At 38.5% G+C, this 22,830-nt stretch overlaps 1 protein-coding gene across 1 annotated transcript in view; it reads left to right on the forward strand.

The window, feature by feature from the left end:
- Positions 1-22,830, forward strand: part of LOC103183434 (orofacial cleft 1 candidate gene 1 protein homolog) — a 97,213-nt gene that overhangs the window by 55,759 nt on the left and 18,624 nt on the right. Inside the window, exons 3-6 of the mRNA XM_042346992.1 lie at positions 1,048-1,103; positions 7,685-7,769; positions 21,235-21,301; positions 21,620-21,796. Of these exons, the coding sequence (XP_042202926.1) occupies positions 7,743-7,769; positions 21,235-21,301; positions 21,620-21,796 (271 nt within the window). The 5' untranslated portion in view covers positions 1,048-1,103; positions 7,685-7,742. The remainder of the gene's footprint in view (positions 1-1,047; positions 1,104-7,684; positions 7,770-21,234; positions 21,302-21,619; positions 21,797-22,830) is intronic.

Raw genomic sequence — 22,830 nt, forward strand, 5'->3', positions numbered from 1 at the left:
CATCACATTTCAAATTCTTTGCCCCACTGTCTGGAACTCTCTTCCAAAATCCCTTTGACTCCCTCCCAGTGTTCAAAACCCATCTAAAAACTTATCTCTTCAATTAATTCTTCAGCTAGCCCTTCAACAGGTCAGTGCAGGCTGGCGGCCTCTCTTCATGCAGCTGCTTCTCCTTTTAGAAAAATGCAATGTGAACCAGTCTTGACCAGCAGTGAAGAAGTTCATTAGCTGCCATTTTTAAATGGGTCTAGACAGGAGGAAAATACTATGGAACTGTGCCCAGACATGGGTAAAATTATGTGGCAATGTGTCCAGACAGGGGGAAAATACTGTGGAAATGTACTGAGACATGGGGAAAATACAACAGATCTATGCCCAGATGGAGAAAATATTGTGATGTGCCCAGACAAGAGGAAGATACTGAGGATGTATACCTAGTCATGGGGAAAAAGCAGTGGATCTGTGCCCAGACCTGGTGACATGGTGCTGCAGTTTATTATTTAATGTGTTTACTTACATGCATTTACATTGTTTTATTTAGTTGATGTAACCACAGGCACAAGGGAAAATCAGGCACCTTCTAACACGGTTAAAGAGAGGTGTTGGCAGAGTGCTGAGAGTAGGTTCCTGCTCAGACTGTTGATCACAACATGGTATTTAAATTGAAGAAAAAAAGGGAAATGGAATTCCTTTCCATGTGCTGGGCATCAGCACCTTGGGACATAAAAGGCGCTAAATAAATATAATTTGTTGTTGTTGGACTTGGCTTGCACCCTTTTTCCCAGTGTCGCACTTTACTGACTTGCTTTCCCCAGTGCTGCTCTGTACTGACTCCCCTGTCAGAGCAGAGTAAGCTGGAGCTGTAAGAGGAGCCTTTTGCTGTGGTGCAGAGGCAACGTCATGGTTACCAGGGAGCCCAGAGCAACAATTGTGGCCAGAGCTGACACTCACCTCTCTAGACACAGTTAGGTGAAGATATCCTCAGCATTGCTTCACTCCTCGCCATCACACAGCTCCTCCTCATCTTTATTTTCCTTTATATCCTAGGCAAAGAGGTGATGAATTCTTCTTGCAACTTTTTTTTAAACCAAGAGAGAGACCCTGTAAGTATTGGCTATTTATTTATTATAATACTTACCCCCACGCCGACCACCTCTCTTTAACCAGTGTAAAGAATTATTGTTACAATGTGAAAAGGAATAAATTTAATGCTGCTTCATGGTCAAATTGCATTGTTACAGCAACAGGCGGTCATTTGACGAAATGTACTATAGATTAACATATAATGACAAATGGAGAATACAGGCAAGTGAACACAATGTACCCTGATATCTTAACCGTACATATATGGAACTCTCAGTGTTTTGTTTGGACACTCTTAAACATGGTGATGGGTTTCTGTTTGTGACAGATACCCACTGACCAAAAGCAATGGTTTAAATAGTTCCATTAAACAATACTGTACTCCAAATTCACTGAATATTTTATGCCTGTAATGTGCTTGTTTACACAGCACTTAGAAGTTTGTGGAGGCTTAACTTTTTGTGTTTTGTTTCCTAATTTACAGCACATTGAATTTAACAACAAGATTACATTTGTATAGCGCCTTTCACGTCGGGAGGACGTCCCAAGGTGCTGGACAGAGTACAGCATTTCAGACTGGAGCTGGGGTTGGGCGGAAGGGAGGGGAGGGGAAGGGGGTGGCCGATGGCATGGTCAAAGCGGCGGGTCTTGAGGCGGGACTTGAAGGAGGCTAAGGAGGGGGCGAGGTGGAGTGACTGGGGGATGGAATTCCAGCGGTTGGGGGCAGAGTGGCTGAAGGCTCTCCCCCAATGGTGGGGCGGGTGGGTCGAGGGACGTGGAGCAGTCCAGAGCCGGCTGAGAGGAGGGAACGGGCAGGTTGGTAGGGGATTAGGAGGTTGCAGAGGTAGGGTGGGGCGAGGCCATGGAGGGCTTTGTATGTCAAGATCAACGATCTTGAACTGGATCCTCTGAAGGATAGGGAGCCAGTGGAGTCAGGCGAGAGTGGGGGAGATGGGGTCACGGAGTTTGGTGCGGGAGAGGACACGGTCCTGGAGTTGAGGGTGGAGGCAGAAAGATAGAGTTGGGTGTCATCCGCATACATGTGGAAGTTGACCCCATGTCTGCAGATGATGTCACCAAGGCGGAGCATGCAGATATTAAAAAAGAGAGGGCCAAGGACAGGGCCCTGGGGGACCACAGATGTGATAGTGCGGAGACTGGAGGAGAAGCCGTTAGAGACAACGAAGTGGAGACGGTGAGAGAGATAGGAATCGAACCAGGCCAGGGCAGATCCGTGAAGTTTGAGTAAAGTGGAGAGGCGGTATATGAGGATGGAGTGGTCGACAGTGTCGAAGGCAGCAGAGAGGTCGAGAAGGACAAGGAGGCAGAGGGAGCCCTGATCACAGATGTTCAAAATGTCATCAGTGACTTTGACCAGGGCTGGTTCCATGCTGTGGCAGCACGGAAGCTGGATTGGAGACGTTCAAAGAGGGAATGGGGAGAGAGAAAGAAGTGGAAAATTTAACTTGAAAGACTAAAATTTTAAAGACTAAAAGTCTAAAAAAACTGGAGTCCTGTAGCTCCATGGTTGGAGCACTCGCCTCACAAGTGAGAGACCTGGGTTTGATTCCCGGCGGGGCGAAATATTGGGCAGGTTTCCTTACTCCACATGCCTCTGTTTACCTAACAGTAAGTAGGAACCTGGTTGTTAGTCAATTGGCGGAATGCTTTTCCGGGATAATAATCCCTAAAAAAAACAATAATAATTGGGTCACTCAGTTCAAGACTATTTGTGGGACACTGCTGTGCATAATTGGCTGCCACATTTCGCCCACAAATATACAGTCAATTCACTTTACAGTATATTATATGAAGCGCTTTGAAACGTCTGGAAGACGTGAATGTCAAATCTATTGCAAGGATTATTGCTGTAAAATGTCTGCTGAAAAAGAAACTAAAATAATTTACGCACAAAGTCAGAAGGCTTCAAACAGTTATTATCTTAAATGTGTTAAAATAAACTTGGCTCTTCATTGTCTAAATGACTCAAGGATGCTGTAGGGAGCTTGGTTTCAATTTTGGATGGTATACTCTATTATTATTATTATTTGGAGTCCTGTAGCTCAGTGGTTAGAGCACTCGCTTTGCAAGTGAGAGACCTGAGTTCAATTCCAGGCAGGGAGAAACCTTGGGCAAGTTTCCTTACTCCACACAGAGCCTAATAATAATCCCTCCAGCATCAAAAACAATAATAAATTGGTCATTTTCAATCTACGACTGTTTGTGGGACATTGCTGTGCGCAATTGGCTGCTGCGTTCACCCACAAATATACAGTCAATTCACTTTACAGTGTGTTCTGTGAAGCGCTTTGGGACGTCCTCCCGACGTGAAAAGCGCTATATCAAATGCAAGGATTATTATTCTTATTATGAAAAAATATTTACTTAGCAATAGCACAGCTTGATGTCTAGCCAGGGGGAGAGGGAGGTGATTATAGACACGGTTGAAGAGGAAGCTCTTCAGCTGCGATCTGAAGATAGGGAAGGAGGGGGTAAGGCATGAGGATTGAGGCAGAGAGAACCATTGTCTTCTAAACATGTTTGAAACAATGTGTAAGCACTGTGAATTTCGCTTGAAAGCTGTGATACAGTTAAATTTAACTCTTTAAACTAAAGTTACATTGTTATTTTGTAAACTATGTTGCTGTTTGATATGAGGAATTTCTCTTTCAAACACAAGTTACCAAAGCAATAAACAGATGAGTGCATGGTACTTCAAAACAATATTATATTTATAGAAATTAAATAAATAATAATATATATAACATAACAATGGAAACAGCAGAGCAAACATTTAGACTGTATCTGCTGCAGTACACACTTTCTTTAGCAACTGAGTGATGTGAATGAACAAAGTTAAACATGGAGTTGTCTTTTAATGTCCTAAATCCATTGGTTTGCTAATGAGGTTTTTGACCTGTTGCAAGATCTCTGTGTTGTAAATTTGGTGACAGAACTCCCTTCTCCCTAAGATCCATTATAGCACAAACACAATGCATTGCTATAGTGTTTATTCATGATACCTAAACTCTTCACAATAGTCTATTATGGAAGAAAGGACCATGACAGAATTTAAAAAGGGATTGGATAACTATTTGAAGAGAGATAAAAGAGGGTATGAGGAAAGAGCCCGTTATTGAGATTAGAGTATACAGCTCCAGTTGAAGAGCTGGCACCAGTAAAGGTTCAATGGGCTACTGAGTCTTCTTCTTTGTGGTAACAAGAATCCAAACAGTGTATTTGATCAATTCTTGATAATGTATCTGGGAAGAGTTTGTGAATCATAATTGTTTTTCCTTGATCTGTTCAAGTCATGTTTGATTCACATGCCCAAATGTTAAGATAAAAATACTGTGTATATAATTTTATTTTACTGGTATTAGTTCAACCACAGGAGTTGTGCTCTAATCCCAATTCACTGATATTTCTCTGTTTTTTTATTGTCAATAACAATTATAATCATTTGCATTTAGAATAACTTGGATTCTATTGCCTTTCACATAAAAAAATAATGTTTTGGAGTGCTTTACACAATATAATTGATTAAACAATTAAGAAAATTAATAAGTAATTTTATATAGACAAAAGCAGCAACAAATCTTCTTCTGGCATCAACCCATCAACAATGGGATGATTAGCCAATTGATTTGAATTTGGGGATACATTTGCATTAAGAGGGGAATTAAGTATAAAGCAGGATAAATGGGAGAAATAATCCACTTTTCTCTGAATCATAAAACAGATGAAATGTAAATTAGCACCACAATCAAAGAATGGAGGTGATCATCTGGAAATCAATAATATGGGTATATCTAATATTAAGTATTGATATGTAAGCAAACACAACAGCAAATCTGCTCCAGCAATATTGCACAAGTGAAATTGAAGAATAAGAAACCAGAATAAAATGAGAAAGGAAAGAAATAAAAGTGGAGAAAACTAAATATGTGGAAAAATAAAATGGTGGATAGCAATGGATCCAAATTTTTTAAAAAAGTGTACAATAGGAAAAGCTGGAATGTATGGTATAATAATAATAATAATAATCCTTACATTTGATATAGCGCTTTTCACGTCGGGAGGACGTCCCAAAGCGCTTCACCAAACACACTGTAAAGTGAATTGACTGTATATTTGTGGGCGAACACGGCAGCCAATTGCGCACAGCAATGTCCCACAAACAGTCGTGGATTGAAAATGACCAATTTATTATTGTTTTTGGTTTTGGAGGGATTATTATTAGGCTCTGTGTGGAGTAAGGAAACTTGCCCAAGGTTTCGCCCTGTCTGGAATTGTACTCAGGTCTCTCGCTTGCAAAGCGAGTGCTCTAACCACTGAGCTACATGGTGGCATGGCTGAAGGTCATTGAATTATCCTGGTGCCTATTACAAACCTTATTTAAACAAATGCCATAAAGAAATAAAACAAATTATTAAAATTGATATGGCAAGGAAAATGTTCATCATTTATGTTATGGGTTGCTGGAAGTGAAAACATTTGGATTTTAAATTTTTTTAAAATTCTAACCACCCATTGCTAAAGTCACTGATATACAAGAGAAATTTGGTGACTATTCTGCATTTTGGGTATTCTGTTCTCAAAGGAGCTCAAAGTAAAGTTAGTCTGTAGAGCCTTTGCAAGATGGATAGTAAATACCAGGAACTCCCTTGTGAGCTCCTTGAAGAGCAATTCAACTCATCATGAAATGCATAAGAGCAGTGACACTATCTTGCTCACAGCTCAGACACACAACTCTATCCATTGAGTAATGTGTCCACCAGTTGGAAGATGCAGCTGCTAATCTCTCAGGATGGCTACTGTCGGGAATTGAAAAGTTCTATTGGTGCAAAATGATATTTTTGCTGTTAGAGTTTGATCAGAGTAGAGGGAGCTTTCATCTGCTCCCTGGGATTTTCAGCCTGGGATTCCTTGATGCTGACATTACATTTGTTTTATTGGGGACATGACCCAGTTCATTAAAATACTGAAAGACAAGGTAATGTAAATATAAGGCGGTTATTTCATTTAAAATGTGTGAGGACTGGAAGGCAACAATGGGAAATTAACAAGCCACAATTAACATTTAGAGATTAGAAAATGACTTTCCCCCCAACAAAATAATGGAAATATGCAATAGACTTCCTTCAAAATTAGGTGATGCTCATAGATCAATTAACTCTTTTTAAAAAGGAGTTGGATAAATATGTGATTACTAAGAAGATTAAGAGTTATATGGATGCATACAGCATAGATATTAAATATATGGAGCACTGTTTCCCGGGTTGGTGGAAATAGCTCTGCAATACAAGTCATCTCGATTAAATAATGTATAATGTCATGTTCCATTAATATCCTGGGGTTTTATATGATTACTATCATGAATCAGGGAGAACATTTTGCAGGTTCATCTTCTTGGAAGTTTTACCTGTGGTTATTTACCTCCTCCAAGTGATAAATATTTTGGGATATCTAAAAGATGGTACAAAGCAGAAGCAATATGGTCAATTAATTTTATTTAATTGACCTGTTTTTATGCCTATTACGATCTGTTTCAATTAAATGTATATTAATTTGGATGTATAGAGTTGAAAAAGACGAATTCCCTCATAAATTTTATGGAAATATGTTCCCTGAAATGTATAACATCTCATTTAAGTGTACATTTTTTCAATTTGTAATGCACACTTTAAAAAGCAAATCACAATGGTTCTTTCATACCTTTAGAAAAGCTAATCTATTAAACTGCCTCATTTAGGTGAACAATTAGCACCTCATTATTCAGTGCCTGCCAACCCTGAGTTCCTGCTGGTGTAATTGTCATATTCCCAACTCTTTTGTACTGTGGCTCCAATGGCTTGAACTATGACAGACACTGGAGGCACTGGCAGTTCACCTCGCAACTGACACTTTGACATTGTCTTTGCACCTCAGCATTGGGTTGTGAACAGGTGTTTGCAGCAAACTGACCTTTTTTTTCACATGCACAAACATTTGATAAAATCATGTAAATTGTGTGATGTTAGATAATAATAATAATCCGTACATTTGATGCAGCACTTTCACCTCAGGAGGACTTTATGTTGTAAAGTGTAGTGAGTGTTTGTTTTTTGGTGGGCAAATAGCCAGGAAGTGATCAAACAAATTTATTTGTGGGGATTGTTGGCTTGGACACTGGGATAAACTCCCTTCTCTTTTTGTATAGTGCCTTGGGACCCTTAATGTCCATCTGAACAGGCAGACGGGGGTTGTGACGTATTAGTCAGGTGGTTGATGTGCAGACAGGCTTTGGCAAATTCCTCCTAGAGCTGGCCACGAGGGATGTACATGGATCTCCTTGAAGTTTTTTCAATCTCAGGAACTCAGAAAGGTGGTGATTAGTCTTATATCTCAAGCTGCAAGGGCACACAATATTGTGCCTTCATTGTACTTTTTTTTACCATTTTTCCATTAGCAAGTATGGAATAAATCATGAGTGAAGTAACCACCCTGGGTAATCTGCGGGAATTGCAATCTTACAACAGGTATAAAAGTTTGACAGGAAGAAAATAAAATGCAAAATTAAAAATAAACACATATGATATGTGACTAATTTATTTCATAGGTACGCTTGATTAATCCAAAGAAATGGCTCAATCTGTGAATTATTAAACACCGTTGAGATGGAAGAAGAAAGCAATTATGAGCAGGTAAGTGGCTACATGGATTGATTTTATCGTAATTTAGTGATCTGGCTTATTTCCATACATTTTCAGTACTGATGGTACTGTACTAGTGTGGATGATTTCCACTGATGGTGCAGGCTTGTGGGCTAAAATTCCTGTTAGTGTTACATGTAATGCCTTTGACAATCTGTTGTTCCAATGGGATAATCCCATTTGCAGCGAGTATCACTAAAGGCTCTATGAATAACACCAATTACAATTGCAACCCAAGAGAGTGGGTGATTTCTAATATGATGCCTTATTGATCAAAATATCACTATGCAGCTATTTCTTCATAAAAAGAATGTCTTGCAAGTCACATTCAGTGGAGATAGGCAGTGGAATATCAAAAGACCAACTAGTTACTATTCTCCTTGGGGATGAGGTAAATGGGATCTCCTTGGAGCTGAACTGGCTCCAAAGTGACATGTTCGGCAAAAGAATGTCAGAATTGAGTCAATTCTCTGTAGTAACTGAAAGTATTGATAAAGGCAATGCTATGGATATTGTGGAGTCCTGTAGCTCAGTGGTTAGAGCACTCGCTTTGCAAACGAGAGACCTGAGTTCATTTCCAGGCAGGTCAGGGCGAAACCTTGGGCAAGTTTCCTTACTCCACACGCCTAATAATAATCCCTCCAAAAACCAAAGCCAATAATTAAATTGGTCATTTTCAATCTACGACTGTTTGTAGGACATTGCTGTGCACAATTGGCTGCCGCGTTCGCCCACAAATATACAGTCAATTCACTTTACAGTGTGTTCTGTGAAGCGCTTTGGGACGTCCTCCCGACGTGAAAAGCGCTATATCAAATGCAAGGATTATTATATTATTATTATGTTTTTCGATTTCCAGAAGGGGTTTGATAAGGGTGCCATATGGAAAACCGGTGGAGAAACTCAGAGGGCATAGAACTGGGGTAACATGGTGATTTGGATAGAAAGGATATAGAAATAAGACAAACAGAGCAAAACAAGATCTGAAGAGAATTTTTGTTTTTTGACTCGGAGAGCTGTTGAGATGTGGAATGTTCTGCCAAGAATGGTGGTAGTCCATTGTGGGTTTATGAAATTGGAGGATTGCAAGGGCATGGGGATAGAGTAGGGCAGTGAGATTGAATGAACATTTTGCTCTGAGAGCCAGTGCAGACTCAAAGGACTGAATGCCCTCTTCCTGCGCTGTAAACCTCTATGATTCTAGCAAGCAAAGGCAGGAAAATAACAAAAGTACTGCATTTGAAACTGGAACCAATAAAACTTTGGTTCCTGGTAAAGACATATTTCAGTTATGGAGTATGGGAAATGACATAGCTTGTGGATCTTTTTGATTGTAAACTTGTTTCACTCAAAGCTCTGCTGAAAACTGAAATAGTAAGCATAAATATTTAAATGTAGTTTAACTAATTCCTTCTATGGGACAAAATGGTTCGAAGAGCAAAACTGCGCTTACATTACTTGCAATTAATTGCTTTCATCCATAGCTAAGCATTGCTCTTTTTATGTGCAATGCAGTGCATATTCAGATCTCCTCTTACTCCATCAAGCAGTGGCTAATATAGAGTGAAATTAGTGGTATATGATGTGATGATATTGATCAGAAAAATTGCACATCGTGATTGTGGAGAGTCCCGACTTTGAGAAGTTTGCATATTTGTCTACACCTATTTTATGATTTAAATCTGAAACTCTTCACTATGAGACCTATTTGCATAAGGGGGATTTTTTTGCCCAAGAGAGATCATTCATTAACTCTGCTGCAATTGTGTCTTTGATAAGTCTGACACAGGGAGTAAAGGAACAAGAAGTATTGTGATTGTTTGCCTGCTCTGACCGTGGGACCACCTTTGCTACATATACACGTTTCAACCCTCGACCTTGCCAGCTCTGGAAAGCCCAACAGGAGCCCTGCTAACTGCTCCCATCTCTGACATGTTGGAACAGTACCTGCCCATGAGACATGCATCCAATGGCATATTCCTGTGTGTACCACCAATGGCAAGTTAATTAACATGCTGAAGCAAATTTTACCCTCAGAACTTATTTAGGGGTTAATCCATCCTTTAACTTGAATACTGTTAAGGTGCAGTATGACAATTCAGTATTGAATTGATAAACTGAAGATGTGGAGGAAGGCACATTTTTAGATTTATGAAAGGCATGCAATATATAATAATAATATATGATGCATATATAATAATATTTGTATTTGTTACAGCACCTTATCACATTGTCGAAATGTCTCAAAGCACTTCACAGGATTTTACTATGAAGTATAGTGACTGTGCGTTTGTGGGCAAATGAGGCAGCCAATTTAAGTACACCAACGTCACACAGGTAGCCATTAAGTGAATGATCAATTTTATCTGGGGGATTGTAGACCAGGACAAAGGGGAAAACTCCCTTCTCTTTTTCAAATGGTGTTATGAGATTTGTAAGGTCCACCTGAACAAGCAAATGGGACCTCGGTTTAATGTCTCAACCAAAGGACGACACCTCCGACAATGCAATACATCCCCAGCATCGCATTGGAATATCATCTTAGACTAAAACCCCAATTTTGAACTTAGTCCTATGGGGCTTGAAGCCATAAAAGTCTGACTCAGAGGCGAGAGTGCGATCAACTGAGCCAGGCTGATAGCTATGTTCAAGTTTCATTAATGTTAAAGGGCTATAGGTTCAGCATCTTGCTTACTAAAGCCTTATTACTTTTTTAAAATACATTTTCTCTCCTCTGAAAGCGGGGTTTATTGCTGAGCTGTGGTTCTACAGATTCTGACAACACTGTTACCTTGTCAAAATGTTAATTCTTCACCTATCAATGGCAAGTGTGTGCGCGAGTGGCTGTTGAGTCAGTGGAAATCACAAACACATGTGATGGCTCCTCACAAGTGTTTCTAGAATGGGATCACTAGGCTGCGTGTGATAATGAGATGGAATTCTGGCTGATATTCCCTCCATCCTTCTCCACTCCGTGGCATCAAGGCCAGTTGTAACTCCTTCAACTGCCACTCCTTGCCAAGACCAGCTAACTTAGCACAGACAGTGGATTGAACATAATGGTAGCAACAAATAATAACAACAATCCTTGTATTTGATATAGTGCCTTTTGCATCAAGAGGATGTCTCAAAATGCTTCACAGGATACATTGTTATGTGTAGTAGCTGTGGCTGGGTGAACATGGTAGGCAATTTGCACAAGGCGATGTCTTTCAAACAGCCATGAAGTAAAAGACCAATTGTATTTGGGGGATTGTTGGCCAGGACAGGGGAAAAACTCTCTTCTCTTTTTGAATTTTGAACAGGCAGACGGGACCTTCCAAAGGGTCTTAACCGAAGGATTTCAACTCAACCAAAGCAGCACGCTCCCAGCACTGTGATGGAGTATCATCTTAGATTATATGAGTTCAAAATCCTGACATGGGTTTGAACCCGCAACCTTAGAGGCGAGAATGCTACCATCTAGTATTCGGGTGGCTGAAGTAATTAAACACAGACTTTGCTTAAAACAAAACCCTGTATTTATAACTAATAGATCAAGCACATGTATAAGAGCAGCAATAGCAAAACACAGGTTCACTACCCACTCTTCAATATTGACATCTAAATGTGACACCTTATAGGGGTCTCTAATAAGGTGACCATATTTTGTAAACCAAATCCAGGGACATGAATAAAGAATGTGAACTCGCCATAATTCCTGATGCTGTGGGTACTATCGAAACTTTTTGGATTAAAGGCTCTATTTCTCTGATGAGTGTATCTGTTTTACAATTTTATTGTTTTACTCAGTTTGTTGCTGAATTTAAGACAGGGCAAATTTGGCTCCAGTACAATACATCATTGGAAATAGGGGAAATTTGGTCTCCCTACCTCTAACTGCTCCCTGGACCCTTCCACTCCTCCCTCCTACCCCCTTCCCTAATTTCCCCACTGTTGAGGAGGACATAGCCATGACACAAGCTGATATTATAGTAGAATGGTACTGATATGCCCTGCTAATGATAAGATTGGCAGGCTCTCATAGGTGGTGTGCAGAACCCACTACGCTGGCTATGGTGGCTTGTTGAATTCACTGACTATACCAGGAACGCCTTCCCAATGTGAAAGGCACTATACAAATGTAATTTTGTAGTGTATACCAAGACATGAAAATCAAGCCCTTTCGTAATACTAAATATTCTGTAATAAATATAGTAACCATTTCAGTTTCAAATTTCAATGAAATGCTATTGAGATTTTATGAGGTGCATTGGCCAAATATTGGCGAAGGAGGGTTGCAAATATATGTATACGCATACATACAAGCCAAAGTCTGTAAACACTTCTGAATTATTATTGCTTGTTTTCTTAAGTTTGGCCAATATGCTGCATTCCCTACTGATCATTTATAGTTAATATAGGATAATTCACTGTTGCTCTAAACTATATAGTCATCATTATATTAAAAACCTTATAAAGGGAGTACAGGTGTAGGTAAGAATGTTTTTTTGGTCGTAAGTTTCTTCAAAACAATTCAACATTAATTCTGAATGTTGCAAAAATTTGCCCATGATTATGATAGGCACCTTGATATTAATTTGAACTGAAAATGTCTTTGCTCTCTTGTGGCTGGTCAAGAGCTCGGAACCAGAATGAAAGTCAACACAACAATGTTCACAAGGAGCTTACTCTGATAAATCACAATGTAAAGTAGGTTACTAATCAAACACCATGTTTGAAATAAGAAACATTTCAGATATATTGTTGGGGGAAGTGTGTGCTGCAGATCTTTAAAATACAAATAATGATTCAACCTTAGCCTCAAACTCATTTTGTAATGTACTAATACCTTCCGCTTTGATTGGTAACATTAAGCAAAACAACGTGAGCGTAACCTATAAGTATCGCATTCATTGAAGGATCTCAAACTTGCGTAGGAAAACAAAACAGTTCTCTCAAAAGGATATTTATATACGTTCAAATTAGAATACATTAGAATACGTTAGAATATACAGCACAAAAACAGGCCATTCGGCCCAACGGGTCTATGCGGGTGTTTATGCTCCACATGAGACTCCTCCTGCCCTTCCTCAACTAAGCCTTCAAGCATAATCTTCTATTCATTTCTCCCTCATGTACCTATTTAGCTTCCCCTTAAATACATCAATGCTATTTGCCTCAACAACTCCTTGTGTTTGCCTGTTCCACATTCCCACTTCTCTCTGTGTAAATAAATTTCTTCTAACTTCCCTATTTGATTTATTTGTGACTATTTTGTATTGATGGCCTCTGGTTTTGGTCTCCCCACAAGTGGAAACATCTTCCCTATGTCTGCCCTATCAAAACCTTTCATCATTTTAAAGACCTCTATCGGGTCACCCTTTCCTGTAGCTCAGTGGTTAGAGCACTTGCTTTGCAAGTGAGAGACCTGGGTTCAATTCCAGGCAGAGGGCGTAAACCTTGGGCAAGTTTCCTTACTCCACACGCCTAATAATAATCCCTCCAAAAAACGAAAAACAATAATAAATTGGTTATCTTCAATCCACGACTGTTTGTGGGACACTGCTGTGCGCAATTGGCTGCCGCATTTGCCCACAAATATACAGTCAATTCACTTTACAGTATATTCTGTGAAGCGCTTTGGGACGTCTAGAAGACGTGAAAAGCGCTTTATCAAATGCAAGGAATATTATTATTATTATTACCCTCCAAGTATGTTCAGCCTTTCCTAATAGGTATAACTTCTCAGCTCTGGGATCATCCTTGCGAATCTCCTTTGTACCCTTTCCAGTGCCTCTACATCCTTTCTGTAATGTGGAGTCCAGAACTGCACAAATTGCTGAAATTACTTGTTGAACACTGCAGCAATTATGGTTATACAAAGCATCTGGTAGGATTGCTTTCACTTTAAATTGGCAGGAAAGTATGTTTAAGTCTTGACTGTGATAACCACATATACTTCCAGTCAATATATATTATCTTTGTTAAAAAAAGCTAGGTGAAAGGGCATAATGTAACACATCACCAAAGTTTTTCGCATGAGGTGAGGGATCTAGTTAATACGTTGGATTCACATTAAAATTGAGATTCAACAAGTAAAGAAGGTGATGAGGATACACGAGGATATTTACATAACATAATAACAACTAAATCAAGAAAAAAATCCAAGAAGCAGAGAGGTGTCTTCATGCGTTCAGTGATTGAATGTAACCTATTCATAATGATGAAGCATGAGATTCCAAGGGGTGATTTTCCGGTCGTTAGTAAATTCACTGACTTTGGTGGGTGGTAACTTGTTTGGTCACTGAGATCAATGCATTTACAGATGATCGGGGAATCAGTCTTCCAATCTTCTTTCCAACTTTGAGGCAGAACACAGTAATTAACATTCATTTCATTACTTACTTCCATAAAGAGAAAAAAAATCCCAACAACTCTAATGAAAACACTAAGGTGTTCAGGCTCCAATTTATAAATTGATTTGGCTGATTTATTAAGCACCTTGGTTCAATTTATAAATGGCCAATAATGGTGCAAAGCATTATTCCACATGAATTTAAACAGCTAGTTCTCCAAGGCTCACAACCTCATTAAAGATTCCTTTACCACCCCCCCCCCCCCATTCTAAATCTGCACAAAATGATTTTCTACTTTCCCAAATGTGTAAAATAGTAATTTATTTTTTGCCTTAAAAAGGATTTTACTTGGTCATTAGGTTTGAAAATTTAATGTTAGTCCTGTTACAACTGCAGGCACTATATAATAATACATACACGTTTTTCAGACTCCATAGGTCAACAGTGTCCAAGGTGTACTTACTTACATGCACTGAAGGAGACAGATGGTGTATGCTAGCAGGCTTACTATACACTAAATTACTATCACCTCTAAAATACTTCAATATTTAAAAAAAAAGGTTTCTGCTCTTTAGGCCAGAGTTCTCAACGAACACAGAAGCTGAAGGATGGATTGTATGGCTGTGCTAAACTGGAACAGCAGCTTGTGAAGTTCTGCAAATTTACTTAATAAACAAGTGTATACCCCCATCTTCTTTATGGAAGTCTCAGGTATAATACTGCCCTGCTGTAAAGCTGCTGAACCTTGACTCTCATTTTTTCATTTTCCATTCAATCTCATGTAACGGGACACTTGTTATAGCTTGCACCTCATTATAGCATGCAAAATGCTTGACTCCTGAGGACTGTGTTATAATGAAATTACGCTGTACTTTTCTAAATTAATAGTATGCTCAAGCTAAGATTTTTCATTTGGGTGCCTTGGATAGGATGGGTCACAAAATCTGTAGCAGATTTCTACCGATGTGGGTTTCGCCCACAAAATATAGTCAATTCACTTGACAGTATATTCTGTGAAGCGCTTTGAGACGTCTCAAAGATGTGATGAGGTGCTATATAAAATGCAATGATTATTATTATTATATAGTAATACTGATTAAGAAAAAAAACATTTTTAAATCCAAATCAGTGCTTTTTGCTAATGGTGCTGCTAAATCCTCATTTTTCTTAGCATTAGATCCATCAAAACAAAAATTCCTGGAAAGAAATTGTTTGGGCTCCAATAAGACATAAGTGATTTTAAAAGAGTACTTTTTTCCATCAATTTTCTCCATCAATTTCTCTTGTGTCTTTTAATTTTATTTTGGTGCTGCTCCTCAGTTGCTGATCCCCTGTAGGAACTCTGAGACTGCATAAATTACTGCATCAAGGCAAAGTTGCCACTCTTTTAAAAAAAAGTCAGTTTTAATAATAATCCTCGCATTCTTGTCTCAAGGCAATGTCTCACAATGCTTCAAGGAGTTTTCTGTAATGTATAGTGATTTCTGTTAGTGGGCAAACACAGCAACCATTTGTGCTGGAATGTCCCACAAACAGCCATTAAGCTAATGACCATTTTTTTTAATCTGGAGAATTATTGGCCAGGACACTGGCAGGAAATCTATCCTCTTTTCTAATTGTTCTCTGTTCTATTCCACTTGAAATGGCAGACAGTACCTCGATTTAACACCTCATCCAAAGGACAGCACTTTCAGCAATGCAGCGCTCCCCTCAGCACTGCACTGGAGTGTCAGCCTGGACTATTAACTCAGAATCCCAATGTGGGGCTTGAACCCACAAACGTCTGACTCAGACGAGAGTGTTATTGGCTGATACCTTGAGACCATATAATAATAATAATATTATTGCATTTGATATAGCGCCTTAACACATCTTCAAGATGTCTCAAAGTGCTTCACAGAATATACTGTAAAGTGGATTGATTGTATATTTTGTGACCAGCTGATACTAGGCTGACAATTATACATGTTAAACTGGAAGTTACCACAACATAACTGTTTGTGAATACTGGATTTTAGACTCACACTGTAGGAGTGAAGTTCTGCATGGTGGGAACTTGAGCTCACTTTAATAGTAGGTGCTTAAATAGAAATGCTTCTAAATTACAACACACCATTGTCAAAACGCATTTAGGCTACTGCCTCCCCTGGCATCAACTGCACATTTTTTTTAAAAACTGTGTTAATTTAGCAGTTACTTGCAATATATCATGTTTGAATTCAGAGTAAAATGGTCAGTATTAAAATGAAAAATTCCCAGCAATAGACTCACATCTGAAGAAATCTATTAGATTAATTGTTCAGCAGTCTGTAACAATGAGAGTCCATAAGAACAGCAGTCCATAATAAACCCACAAATAAGCACAAATAGCTGTTTTCCTAAAAGATAAACCTGAGCAATTATTCCTTGTGGATCTAATTCTGCTGCTGCAAAATGCTTCTGAACTCCTCCATGGCTCTACCCCATTTGTGTCCTCCATTTCCATCTGTTGCAAGTTTATGTAATGTAGAACGTGCCATTGCAAGTTTGCCCACTTTCTGTAAAACATTTTGTAATCCTCTCCCAGATTGATCTAAGCAAAAAAGGCTTTGTTTGAAGGTGGCACAAGCACCTCAATTTCCTGTACTGTCTATGATATTTTGCCTGGGGTATGAAGATTGAGCATTGGTGTCATGGGCTGGGACATACACAGTTTACATCCCCAGAAGCCATCTTTCCATCTTTTCCTCCCTCTGAAAGGAGTTGTGTATCACAAATGGCCTCAGACAAGAATTGTGGGTTTCTCCAGGGCATTTCAGCAAATCATCTTCAACATCCATCTGCACTATTCAGAGAGTGGAATTCTTTGTGATTCAGGTATGTCACTGGATTCCTTGTAGAAGCACAAATACTCCCTGAATTCTTGTAAGGCTGCTTTCTTGTATTGTAGAAATAGTGCTGCTTCTGCAATAATTCCTGGTTCCTGTACAGATGTATCGAGATGCCTTTCTACGTGGGCATCAATTACCTTCCTGCCACAGGGTGACACACAAACTCGCCCACTCCTGCAATGTCCCCCGTAGGTCCTTGGTATTAACTGGCTGCATTGAAATTGAGGGCAGTGGTCACTCTGAAAATGATGCTGGCAGTCCTGCAAAGATGTGTTGACTCACCCTGTTGGTGTCCCTGGAATAGCTGGAAGAACTCCATGCTATCCCTTGAAGCACTCTGCTTTGTTGTGTGTTACAGGTAACGTACTCTACTCCTGCATACCCACAGCCCAAGGTAGTACTTGTTGTCAGTGGGAACCCTCAGAGTCAGATCTCTTGCACACATGTCTGCTTGTCAAAAAGATGTTAGATGCTATACCCTTAAATACCAGTCAATTCCAACTCTATGGAAAACTGTGCCTTCTGTCACCTCCATACTGTTAAATATATTTGCCAGTGTATGTGTCTTCATAAATTAAAATGCAATGTTGATAGATGACCTTCAGTGATGCTTAACAATTATAATAGGACATCTTGAGATTTTTTTTGCAGAACTTGGATTTTTCACTAGAATTTCAAGTGGAAGGACTATCTTGAATGTAAAATCTTATTATAATGCTGACTCCCAATATGCTGCACCCATTGCCATACTTCAGCAAGAATACTGAAATTATCAATCTGAGAATTGTCTCGCCGTTAGTTTCAAAAACACTTGGAGTAAAATTAAAACAATTTAATTTTATTCAGTATTAGTGAGACGAAACCTGCCATGTTGGGTACAAAATGAAGATATGGATGACTCAAATGAACTAATTCTCTGTCACCTCAAAGTTACTCTTCTCTTTGACTTACAATTTGCACATGGACTGCTGTCTGGAAACAGTAACTTTATGTTTTGCTCCTAAGCTGTTGATAGGGTCTGTCTGTGTGATCTTTGTAAGCAGATAAGGGCAGAGAGACAGCTTAGAGCAGAGCTTGTTTACAGCAAGACAGAAGAAAACAGTTAGACATAAATTGGGGCTGACGGTTTCATGAAGCACAATTGGTTGATCACAGATTCAATGTGACTGCCCTGAACTGAGCGATGATCCGTACAGTATGCAAAATTCCCTTTCTTGCTGGTCGGTGCCCACCAGCCTTGCAGCAGCTTTCCCAAAGCCCTCAGCTACAGCTTTGAGTGGAACCAGAACTGAACGTGGCATTGTTGTGCCCAAATTCCTTTTGACAACAATCACATTCTTTTAAAAACTTCATAGATTTTACTTGTCACTGGTTATAAATGAATTTTTGTTACAAAGCAAGCACTTTCCTCTCAGACATACAATATTTTATTTTTAAACAGTAGGAAGATATACCATACTGTGACTGGTCTCATGTGCAAAAATGACCACAAAGCACATTTTTTTAAACCGGGCTCTTACTGTACATTTAAATTGGTGAGCTTTAATGCAAATGTTTCTCTCTTTTCTGGCACAAGTTAAAGACTTAACACTAGCTTAATTTCTAACACATTTGCTTGATGGGTCACTGTGGTTGTATGGATTCCCATGTGGTTGTATATTTTAGTTTCCCCTGTTGTTTTCTTTTGCTTGTAAAATATATCTAATGAAATCAATCCGAGTGTAATAAACAAGTGTAAGTTATTATAGTGCCAGTTAGAACCAGGAACTAGAGGATGCTTGATTGCAAAAAATGAAGCCTCCATTTAAGTGACTGGTGTTTGATTTTTGTGGTCTTTACAAAGTTTTGATGTTTTTTAAGCATATAATAATGAGTAGAATTATTCAATGGACTTCTGTAAAATATAAACAAAAAAAGTACTTAAAATATATTTGTAGATTATGTGTGAAACAGAATATGTTCTGAAATTTCAGTGAAAATGTTTTATATCACTTCCATGTTGCAAAAGACTCATGTTTATTGGTGCTCTGTTAATAGAAACAATATTAAAGGAAGTCATAAGCGCAGGCACCAATTCATTCTCCATGGTTTATACAAGTTTATAGCAACTGGATAAGCATAACAGTATCCCTCATCATGAGAGCAAAAAGATTCCTACATTAATCAGGGAACTGTAAGCAACCCAGATATCAGAAAATATAGTACAGAGAATAATATAACATTACACTGCTATTATAACAACAGGCTATTGTACCATATTAAAGATAACCTGTTGGAGAACTATCAGTTTTGATGCACATTTGATTTAAATGCATATCCTAACAACTGGCACAGGTGCTGGCAATGGAATGAATCTAAAAGGTGATAATTTTCCAGTCTGTTCTTCCGTGAATGAGATAGCAGCCTGAAAAGAACAAAAGACAACCTGAAGTGAAGACGATTGTATGAGGTTATTCACATATAAAAGAGAGATGGGATTTGAAAAGACAAAATTGGCAACTTTCTGACTGCAGTGTTTCTTTTGTGCATTGTTACGGATTGTGTGACTGCTTTCCATTATGCCATAACTTTACAAAGATATTTTAGAAAATAATTACCCTAATGTGATACCTATATCCACATTGAAGGCCCTTTTTCTTGAGACTTTCTGTATTCTCTAGATTTGCAAGCCATTATCTGAATAGTTCTGATTACAGAAACAGATATTTTTAGCACATAATGAGGTTATTCTGCAACCTCCTGTATTTTGTTAAATTGCCTTTATTATTAATCCCACTTGTAGTTATGAATTTCACAACCAAACAACTCACTGAGTGAAGAGGTTCCTTACTAATTCTCAAACAAAATGCAATTGTTTTTTTGTTTATGTCTCTGTGCACCTTCAGAATTTTAAACATCTCTCCACTCCCATGAAAATAAAACATACTTTTTTTAGAGAGCCAGCCTCTCTTCAAATTAAAATTGTCTCATATCCGTTATTATTCCTGGGACAGAATTGATAGAATCTGCTAACAATGGGCAGCAAATGTATTCACGTATCATTTGTAGGAATTGTAGAAAGCGCCTAAAATAGTGTTTATAAATAGCTTGCAAAAATAAATTTCAAGGAAGACATCCCCCATCAACAAGGAAATTTGTTATAATAATAATAATCGTTGAACTTGATGCATTATTATGTTGTTGAGATGTCTCAAAGCGCTTCACAGAATATCGTGTAAAGTGAATTGACTGTGTATTTTGTGGGCAAAACGCGGCAGCCAATTGCGCTCTGCAGTGTCCCACAAACAGTCGTGGATTGAGTGACCATTTCTTTTAGGGATTATTACCCGTGGAAAGCGATCCACCAATCGACTAACCACTAGTTCCTACTTCTGCTAGGTAAACAAAGGTGTGTAGAGCAAGGATACTTGCCTAAGGTTTCGCCCTGCCTGGGTATCGAACTGGGTCCTCTTGCATGCAAGGCGAGTGCACAAACCACTACTCTACAAAGAATTTTGTTACATTATCTCAAGTGCTAGAATAACCCCAATTAAACATTAGTTTGTGAGAGACGCTCGAAGTGCAGGACACCTTGTGATGGTGTTTGTTCCAGGAGTAAGTGTGGGAGACATTGTTCCCGATTGGACTGACCTGTGTTGATTTGCAAAATATCAATGCTGCTGCATCAAAAAGAGTGCAATTTTTGTAATCAGCGTTTAAACTGTGCATAAACTATCAAAGCTTGCAGGTCAATGCAAATAGTTCTGCAGTGTTAGCTGAAGGCAAAGCTGGCATATTGTAGGGAATTGAGAAGTATTGAAATGGAAAGAGGTCTTTCATGATCAATGCTGAAGTGAAGAGGTTAATGCCTACAGTCTGTGCTTACTGAGAAATAGATCTAAAAGACTTCAGGTGTACAGCTGTCTGAAAATGTTAGCACTCTCCACTAAAATATACAAATCAAAAAGCTTTAATAGTCGGATTTGTGTAAATGCCAAACCCTTATATTTGTATGAATCAAAGAATTATAGGCTGAATAAATCCGATTCAGTTGACCTTCATTAAGCATTCATTTTAAGGATTTTCTTTGCTATTTTTGAAATACATTTTCCACTTCTGTTGTTCAATTAATGTTTGACCCTTTAGCAGAGATGTAAATTAAATGACATTTCCTTGTTGTCCTGTATTTAAAATACTACGTTAGTTGCGGATCATAAATGATGATCTTCATTCTGTGGCTAATTTATTCATTTAACAATTTCCCTCAAGAAGCTCCAGCAGAAGGCTCGAAATCAAGCTAAGCAGAAGAAATCGAAGTCGGCTGAATTTCTGATGGGTGAGCCTTGCTTGATGAGTTATTGCTCATAATTTGTGTAAGGATTAATTAACTAATTACAGACAAATGGCTGTAGGCTAAATTTTGCTCTTGCATGTCAGGGCGCAATTTGTAATTATTTTAATCATTTATTTTTTTAAGCTTCAGATTTAATTTTAACCTAATTGTGTTTTGGTGACATTCGAGGATGATGTGTTTGTCTGCATATTTGATAAGGGAATGTTAAAGGAATTACGAAGAGAAATTTCTTGGTTGTCATTGAAATGTACTTTAGTGTAATGCGCTGTCCTGACCTTCTTGTTTTTTTGACGGATGCAGTAAAAGACGAGAGAGCTGCAGCAGAAGGCATTGAAAATCCAGCTTTTAACATCAGCACCAGAAACCTTTCAATATATCATAGTTCAGCAGAAAAAGAAATTAGACATGACAGACACGATGGCACCCTTACAGCTCACCAACAAAAACTCCTGCTACAAACCCATGATCAAGCAAGAGGTGAGGCTTCAGTTTTGATTAACCTCACATTGACTGACAGTAGTTTTGTTCTTGATCTAAACCTCACATTCCAGTGTCTAAACCTTACATTCCAACTTAGCATGTTGTAACAAGTTCCTTTAAAACCTGTTTCTTGAATTGTAAAACGATAGTAGATCCTTTCGAAACTGGGGATGTTTATGTGCATTCCATGCAGAAACTTGGAGGGAAAACTTCCTTCTGTTATCCATTGGGAGACTTGGTTCTGAAAGGTTTGTCTTTTGCTTTTCTTGAACTAATTCGTTGACAAAAATGTGTGAATAAGATGCTGAAAGTGGGTGCCCTTTAGATGCCTCCATTTAACTTCACACGCCTTTTCAAATGACCTTAATCACAGAGCTTACTTTAGTTTTCCTTTTATTTTCAGACTAAATCCCTTAATTATTTTACCAAAACGTCCACCTCAAAGTGGTAAAAAGTGCAATCATAGGATTAAAATAGGCTTAAACTGCTTCTGTAAAAAAATGTGTTGCACTGTGACAGGGTATACAGGCCTTCACATTAGGAACCTAGTATGCAAATCTTTTTTTATCATTTTTGTCAAAAAATTACTGTTTTTTTGATGACATGAGCAAAAAGGAGCAGGCACAAATAATAAAATGATGGCATTCGTTTTACTTGTGTGACAGCTTCCATTTAAGCACTGTCGGAGTGGACTGTGAAATTTGTCACAGTTTTACACCTGTTTCTGCTTCAATAGTCTGAATAGTCTGGCATATACATATTGTTCATCATAACAGTTATGAAACAAATATTACAGACTTATCCTTAATATCAATAATGGAAGAAGCCATTTGTCTTTTAAAACCAAGTAATGAAAGGCAATCCCTTTAACATAATTCCGAAGATGTAATGTAACAATCTAATAATACAAAAGTAGATGTCTCAATGAGATCGTATTGGACTTCAATTACAAAAGCCTCTTTGCTTTAAACCAATGCGCATGTGTACAAACATGTAGGAGCACAAACAAACCTAATCTGAGATCTCATTAA

The sequence above is a fragment of the Callorhinchus milii genome, unplaced genomic scaffold, assembly GCF_018977255.1.
Source record: "Callorhinchus milii isolate IMCB2004 unplaced genomic scaffold, IMCB_Cmil_1.0 Scaffold2, whole genome shotgun sequence".
Lineage (NCBI taxonomy): Eukaryota > Metazoa > Chordata > Chondrichthyes > Chimaeriformes > Callorhinchidae > Callorhinchus > Callorhinchus milii.